Source organism: Pristis pectinata, chromosome 1, assembly GCF_009764475.1.
Source record: "Pristis pectinata isolate sPriPec2 chromosome 1, sPriPec2.1.pri, whole genome shotgun sequence".
Taxonomy (NCBI): domain Eukaryota; kingdom Metazoa; phylum Chordata; class Chondrichthyes; order Rhinopristiformes; family Pristidae; genus Pristis; species Pristis pectinata.
The window spans coordinates 117,225,213-117,233,638 of record NC_067405.1 but is presented as its reverse complement, the minus strand read 5'-3'; the positions used below and the strand labels follow the sequence as shown (position 1 = coordinate 117,233,638).

General features: G+C 41.1%; 1 protein-coding gene across 1 annotated transcript in view; it reads left to right on the top strand.

The window, feature by feature from the left end:
• Nucleotides 1-5,515: 5,515 nt before the first annotated feature.
• Nucleotides 5,516-8,426, top strand: part of LOC127571006 (5'-3' exonuclease PLD3-like) — a 28,581-nt gene continuing 25,670 nt past the window's right edge. Inside the window, exon 1 of the mRNA XM_052017018.1 lies at nucleotides 5,516-5,596. Coding sequence (XP_051872978.1) covers nucleotides 5,516-5,596 — 81 coding nt within the window. The remainder of the gene's footprint in view (nucleotides 5,597-8,426) is intronic.

The window sequence follows — 8,426 nt, the reverse complement described above, 5'->3', positions numbered from 1 at the left end:
GTTTATTCCTGACCCCCAGTGCTGTCTGTACAAAGTTTGCACTTTCTCCTTCTGGCTGCTTGGGTTTCTTCCGGGTACTCTGATTTTCTCCCACATCCCAAAGAAGTGCTAGTTGCTAGGTTAATTGGCCAGTGTAAATTGTTTCTAGTATGTAGATGAGTGGTCGAATCTGGGAGAGTTGATGGAAACATACAGAGAATAAGATAGGATTAGTGTAGATGACAGCTCAGTGGTTGGGGCAAACTTAGTGGACTAAAGAACCTGTTTCTGTACCCAATTAATTAATACTACTTAATGGTGCATCATTATCTGTACTGAGTTTTTGGGAAAGCATTTTCCTTTTGTTTAAACAACAGTGATCTAATCATTTTAACAAAGTTACATTACTGGGGCAAAACATCAAGGTCTCACACCTTTATTTACCTGGTACTGAAGAAGAGGGGCCACTTTTCTGATCCAAAGGGCAGTGTCAGAACCTGCAATGAATCGCTCAAAATGCCCTCTAGAGCTTTGACGGACAAAGTCCTCCCTCCACCTTTGACAGTGGTCAAAGCTGTGATCTTCAGAGTCATTTTTAAAAAAAAACATTAAAAATAAAGTAAGTAATTAACAATATTTAAAAATGTGATATAATTCAAAACAAATCATTTTAAAAAGGCACTTTACTCTCTCCTTTGCCTTATAACCACACACCTAAAATCTCTATTGATATCAGTGTGGTTTCTGATCTAAAGATCTGAGGGAACTCGGCAAATTACCTCCAGGAACTTGACAAAATTGAGCTCCAGTACTGGCATCCAGCAATGGAGCGAGTTCACAGGTGAGGTGCCATCTGTTGTTCAGCAAGTTTTGGCATTTTTGCTTTTGGCAATGTGTAGCCAAAGTCCAGGACTTTGCTACCATTTAAACAGCTAATTAAAGCTGATTCTGTCTGAAACTGTTAGTGTTTGTTAACAAGTTTCTTCCCCATTGTATCACATGCACATAATTAAAATAACATTAAGCTCTTTTTGGTTCTTTCTCCAAAATGATGATTGCCCTACCTCTCCTCCTCAAGATGCAATGGCCTCAATGTAACAGTGCCAAAAATAACTTCCAATATTATCTTGCCATTTGTCAGATCAATCAATTATCGTCTTCTCTTGGAGTAATTTTATGTTCTTTATATTTATTTGTTTAAAGAAGCGAGGACCATGATGACTGCTCACAGATGACCAGCCTGCTTGTGTTCATTGAATAGTGGCTATATTGGTGAAATATTAAGTAATTATAGGGAGCACTTGGAAACCTATCTGCAAAAGAATTGGAGAGAAGATTGGCAAGAAGTAAATCCCAGAAAAGGCAAAAAGCAGGAATTTATTTTTACTTCACCCTTCAGTCGATAAGAATGTAATTGAGCTGTACTAGATTTCTGCATTAATTTGGCACATGATTTCTGGAAATCTCTTATCAGACTTGGCAATTCATCATCATCATCATTATTATTATTATAATATGAATAGGAATAACTTGCCCTCTGACCAACCTTTAATCTTGGTATTCCACCCCTAGGTTTGTCCATCATGTGTCCATAAGACAAAGGAGCAGAAGTCGGCCATTCGGCCCATCGAGTCTGCTCCACCATCCTATCATGACCTGAACCATTCTCCCATTTAGCCCCAGTCCCCCACCTTCTCACCATAACCTTTGATGCCCTGGCTACTCAGATACCTATCAATTTCTGCCTTAAATACACCCAATGACTTTGCCTCCACAGCGGCCCGTGGCAACAAATTCCACTCCACTCCAGTCCGCTCCACTCCAAGGATATGTTGCCAGGCATTGCTCAGGTTTAAATTTAATTCTCAATGGATATAATTAAGGAAAAAAAAACAAATAAACCAATGCTTGATTACAAGTAATCAAAAGATGAATTTCATATTTGTTAAATGGATTTTAATGAAACAATAGAGTGAGTCTCTTAACTGTTCCATCAGAGTCTTTGAATGCAGCCTCCAGTAAGTGTAATTGAGTTTCTGTCCCTGTTTTAATGTAGAAATAATGGATGTAATGGGACCTGCTGACAGAAGAAAGATTCAGACCTCAGTAATTCCAGTGGCTGGAGTCATACACATACAAGGGAGGAGGTTTATGGTTGCCAAAGGTCAATTATTCCAGCTTCATGACATCCCTGGTTTAACTTCCCAAAATGCATCACTTCACACTTTGGGAAGGTAAATTCTGGTAGGATATATAGAGTAAATTGCAGGGAACTTAGGAGTGTTGATGTATAGAGAGATCTTGGGGTGCAAGTCCAAAACTTCTGAAAATGGTGAAACAGGTAGATAGGGTAGTGAAAAAGACATTTGGTATGCTTGTGTTCATAGGCCGAGGCATTGAGCTTAAGAGTTGGCACGTCATATTGCAGCTGTACAAAATATTGGTTAGACCTCAATTGGTGTATTGCATACAATTCTGGTTGACACACTACAGGAAGGATGTGGTAGTAATAGACAGAGAGCAGATTTTCACTAGGATGCTGCCTAGAATGGAGGGCTATATTTATAAGGAAAGATTGGATAGGCTGAGTTTATTCTTACTCTAGGAGGCTGAGGAGTGACCTTATGGAGGTTTATAAAATTATGAGGGGCATAGATAGGACAGATGGTCAGAATCTTTTTCCCGAGGCTGGGGAGTCTAGAACTGGAGGGCGCAAGTTTAAGATGAGAGAGGAAAAATTTAAAGGAGAACTGAGGGTTAAGTTTTTCACACAGAGGGCGGTGAATACTTGAACTGAGCTGCCAGAGGAGGTGATGGAGGCAGATACAATTACAATGTTTTAAGGGCATTTGGACAGGTACTTAGATCAGAAAAGAGTAGAGGGACGTGGGCCTATTGCAGGCAAATAGGATTAGTGTAGATAGGCGTAATGGTAAGCATGGATGAGGGCCTATTTCTGTGCTCTGTTTCTATGATCCATGGAATAAATTTTGCAATCTTGATGCAGTTTCCACTAGGTGTGATTGCATATAAATGCATATTGTAATGAAGTTTTTACACCAACTTAGTGCTCAATTTTCAAAACCACCAGGAAAGATTTTGTTTAAATATCACCTTACCACATTTGACCTCTCTTCTGACGACTCCTGTGTACTGGCTGCTTTTCCTCCTACTCTTCTGTCTACTGAGACCTTCCAGATTACTGGAGGCATCTTTCAGCTGTCCCACTGACCCTACAAACTCTCCAGATCTCCCAGTTTTCTGTGTGGGTGACATAAGCATCCCTGCTGCTTCTATTTGTAACTTTTAGGTGCAACTCACCCACCTCACTTCCCCCTCCTCAAACAACCAGGCTTTGCAGTTTCTCTCATCCGTCTCTGAACTTGTCACAATCTCCCCCATGGATCTTTACGGCCATTGGTGAATGCTCCACTGCTTAAATCTTTCAGCCTCCTGCCATGCTTATTAAACTGTTGATCAATGTTCTTGCTTTTAAATTCCAGCATTAAATTTGAAATTTAATGACACCCACCTGAATGTTGTACAGCCTTGGTGCTTAAATGAAGCCTGCTGTGACTCGTTTTACTGCTCCTTTATAATCTACCAATAATATTCAAAGACATTCTGCATTCATTTCCTATCTAATAAAATTTGAATTTTCTGAATTTTTAACAATTAATATTAATTAATATAAGCCAATCTGAAAAGTGATTGTCAGCTTGCCTTGCAGTCATCACTTCCATCAGCTGGTGACACTCTGCACCTCCATCTCCCAGCTTCTCAGCTTGAACTTCTGAGGAAGTCCAATGCACAAAACGTTCTACTTTCCACCTCCAAAGACGGCTATTAGTTTTGCCATTTAATGCTCTCAATTTCTGTGAAATCAAGATTTATAAAACTATGCATTAAATGGAGACAAAATTACATTCAGTTGTCCCATCCTCCTATCCACTCACTGGAAGGTAATATTTATTCTTGTACATCATGTGTGAAACAACAGCAAATCAACTAATAATTAATATTTATCTGATACAAATTAAATTTAATATCCCAGTACATCCCCTGTAAGGTGGAAGGTGCCCCTGGACAGAGTGTTCCCACTTGTGGCTCCAGCTCCCAGCCCTTCACCATAGGGACTGTTAAGTAGCTGGCTGCACTTGCTGAATGGTGTTGACAGTCAGTGAGGTTTTATTATGCTGTTGGGTATTTCCAGTATTCTCCTGCTGATGTCAGCAACAGCTTTGATCTGCATTTCAGTTTTTCATGTCCCTTTGTTTGTGCTCTTTCTCTAACTTCCCTTTTTAACCTATTAACCAGATCCTTCTGTAAACCGGGCAATCCTGATCTCCTCCTATCGAAAATAATCGCCGCCTTCTGTCTGGCCCTTCCCACCCTCTCTGTAACTTAAAACTAACTTGTTTTCTCTCTTTCCCAGTTCCGAGGAGGGTCTTCTACCTGAAACACTAACACTTTTCTCTTTCCACGCATGCTACCTGAGATACTGATGCTACCTAAGATTTAGCATTTCCTGATATTATTTCGGATTTCTAGCATCTGCAGATTTGTGATGTTCGAGCACAAATCTGTGCTGGCTCTCCATAATTAACTCAAACCTCTCCAAGTACCCGTTAATTTTTCCCAGATTATTGTTTCTTGATCCTTACCACCAGTATTAAATTGACATCCTATAGTTTTCAGAATGTCCTTAAACCTTTTCTAAAGCAGGTGTGTTACATTTGACATTTTCCAATCATCTGTCACCTTCCTTGTATCTAGGGAAAATTGCAAGATTAAGGCATCTCTTCCACTATCCCCATCTCCACTTTTCTAAGAAAACGAGGGTACAACTCATGCAGACCAGGCAACCCATCCACTAAAAGCACGGTCAGCATATTCTACCAATCAATTTCACCCCGTCCATTACCTCTACGTCCTCTGTTCCTGTTATTATTTGTCCTTAGGAAACAAAGGCAGAGGAGACCATGGAATAATTCCTTCCCTCTAGTTCTATTTCATTGTTTTACACCAAGCTCTGTTCATTAAGAATATTTTTTTTAAAAAAGCTCAAAAAGCTCTTCAAAAGGCTTGTCAATTAAATTACTTTTCTCAGTAACTATTTTTTTCTAATGAGCAAAATTGCATCTTTAATAAAAATCAAATTAACATTTATATTTCACAATATCTTTAATTGTGACTTTAAATGAACAGGAAAAAGGATACGTACCAGTTTTCCCAATGGTAGAAATATCAGCTGAGCAATTCGTGTACTTCACATGTTGCTCATTATATAATGGGGGGAAAAGTCTAGACTGTTCAATGTTTGATACATTTTATGGCTATGATCTGCCATCTAGTGTTAGAGAAGAGTAGAGCCCTTGCATATAATCACCTGACAAAACATCGGTGAGTAGGGAGTTCTGACATACCTAATTCTTTATTTTAAGACAGAAGTTTACTGTGTGACCTCAATTATTTTGGAAAGCTGTAAACATAACAAGATAATATCAAAGTGTGTGTCCTTTTTATACCCCGACAGATGAAGCCTTTCGGAAACCTGGTGCAGAAACTGCTGCAAATGTCGTATGTTAAAAGCCACAGGAAAGACATCAACAAATGGGTAAGTAATAATGCAAAGCTCAAGCTGCACATGGTTGTGTAAGAGTCCGGCAGATGAAATAATTTAAGTAATAAATATATTGGGCATGTGCTAATTTGCAAAATGTGTGACACGTTCTTTGTGTGAACTATTCAGAACCTTGTATCTGAGCACCAAAACTACGCATGTTTATTTCACTTGGTATCATCCCCTTGGAATATTTCTTTCCCATATGCAAGACCAAAATTTGGGATTGCTCATTCTATTTTCTATTAACTACCTTGGCTAAAGGAGGTTTGAGTAAAATTTTTAAAAAGCATGTGTTTTATCACATCGTACTTCACAATGCAATGCAAGAAGGTGCATAGATGTTTTTATTGCATAATAGTTTATTTATGTAATATAATTGGTTAGCTTGGCTTTGAATTATGATTAACTTATGATAGGTTTTATAATCATAAGAAAGAGCTGTGAAAAGGACGGAGACATGAGAGAGACTGCAGATGCTGGAAATCTGGAGCAACAGACAAAATGCTGGAGGAACTCAGCGGGTCAGGCAGCACCTATGGAGGGAAATAAACAGTCCATGTTTCGGGTCGAGACCCTTCATCAGGATTGGAAAGAAAGAGGGCAGAAGCCAGTGTAAAAGGATGGGGGGGGGCGGGGGGGGGGAAGGGGTGGAGCAAGAGCTGGCGGGCAATAGGTGAATCCAGGTGAGAGGGGAAAGATAGGCAGATGGGGCAGGGGTAGAGTGGGAATGACGTAAGAAGCTGGGAGGTGGAAGTGACAAAGGGCTGAAGCAGATGGAGTCTGATAGGAGAGGACAATGGACCACAGAATAAAGGGAAGGAGGGGAACTGGAGGGAGGAATGTGTGGGTGATGGGCAGATTGAGAGTGTGGGGGAGGACAATGAGAAGGGGTGATGGGGCCAGTGGCATAAGGGAAAACAAAGGGGAGGGGGAACAGAAGGGAGTGGTTACCAGAAGTTAGAGAAATCTATGTTCATGGCATCAGGTTGGAGACTATCAAGGTGGAATATAAGGGGCTGTTCCTCTAATCTGCATCCATCCTCAACTTGGCAGTCGAGGAGGCCGTGGACAGACGTGTCAGTGTGGGAATGGGAAGTGGTGCTCGACGAAGCGACTTCCCCCAATCTGCGTCGGGTCTCACCGATGTAGAGGAGGCTGCACCAGGAGCACGGGATGCAATAAATGATACCGATGGATTCACATGTGAAGGACTGCCTCACCTGGAAGGACCCTTTGGGGCCCTGAATGGTGGTGTAGGGGCAGGTGTAGCACTTAGCACGGCTGCAGGGATATGTGCCTCGAGGGTGATTCGTGCAGAGGGACAAGTGGACAAGTGTGTCATGGAGAGAGTGCCATGTGGGCCCCAGTTATACCTACCTTTTTGTTGGCCACGTGGAGCAATCCATGTTCCAAACCTCCACTGGCAATGCTCCCCAACACTTTCTCCGCTCCATTGATGACTGCATTGGTGCTGCTTCCTGCACCCACGCAGAGCTTGTCAATTTCATCAACTTCGCTACCAACTTCCACCCTGCCCTCAAATTCACTTGCCCATTCTCTGACACCTCTCTCCCCTTTCTTGATCTCTCTATCTCCATCTCAGGAGACAGATAATCCACCGACGTCTTCTGCAAACCCACTGACTTCCACGGTTGGAATTGGAATTGGTTTGTTATTGTCAATTGTACCAAGGTACAGTGAAAAACTTGTCTTGCATACTGTCCATACAGTGCGTTGAGGTAGCACAAGGTAAAGTAATACAGAATGCTGAGTGAAGTGACACAGCTACAGAGACAGTGCAGTGCAGGTAGACAATAAGGTGCAAAATCATAATGAGGTAGACTGTGAGGTTAAGAGTCCATCTTATCGTACTAGGGGACCATTCAATAGTCTTATAACAGCAGGATAAGAAGCTGTCTTTGAGCCTGGTGGTACATGTTTGCAGGCTTTTGCATCTTCCGCCTGATGGGAGGGGGAGAAGAGAAAATGTCCTAGATGGGTGGGGTCTTTGATTATGCTGGCTGCTTTACCGAGGCAGCGAGAAGTATAGATAAAGTCCATGGAGGGAAGGCTGGTTTCCATGATGTGCTGAGCTGTGTCCACAATTCTGCAGTTTCTTGCAGTTCTGGGCAGAGCAGTTGACATACCAAGCCGTGATGCATCCAAATAGGATGCTTTCTGTTTCAGTTTAAAATGTATGTTGTAAAATGTATGTCAATTATGAGGACTAATTTAGTAATAAACTTAAGATTTTCAAAAAGCAAACTTCCTTGTTTCAACTTACCTATGCACGGTAGTGTGGGTACCAGTAATGTAGCGGTTAGTGTAACGCTTTACAGCGCAAGCAACCCAGGTTCAATTCCGGCCGCTGTCCGTAAGGAGTTTGTACGTTCTCCCCGCGTCTGCGTGGGTTTCCTCTGGGTGCTTCAGTTTCCTCCTACATTCCAAAGACATACAGGTTAGGAAGTTGTGGGCATGCTATGTTGGCGCCAGAAGCGTGGTGACACTTGTGGGCTGCCCCCAGAACACTCTACGCAAAACATGTATTTCACTGTGTGTTTCTATGTACATGTGACTAATAAAGAAATCTTATTTATTCTTATTCTATTCTGCAAACAAAGCAACTTAATTAATGATATTTATAAATGTTTGGCTGCAATGACATTTAAGTTAGAGATTCATATTAATGTTAAGACTAGTAATAGAAGGCAAAGAAACAAGGAAAATCACAGAAAAAATAACTTGTATTGTCAATTGCTTTTTTTTGTGCATATAGTTACCTGATTTTAAAAGATACTTCTGTGTTCTGAATTGTATTTTC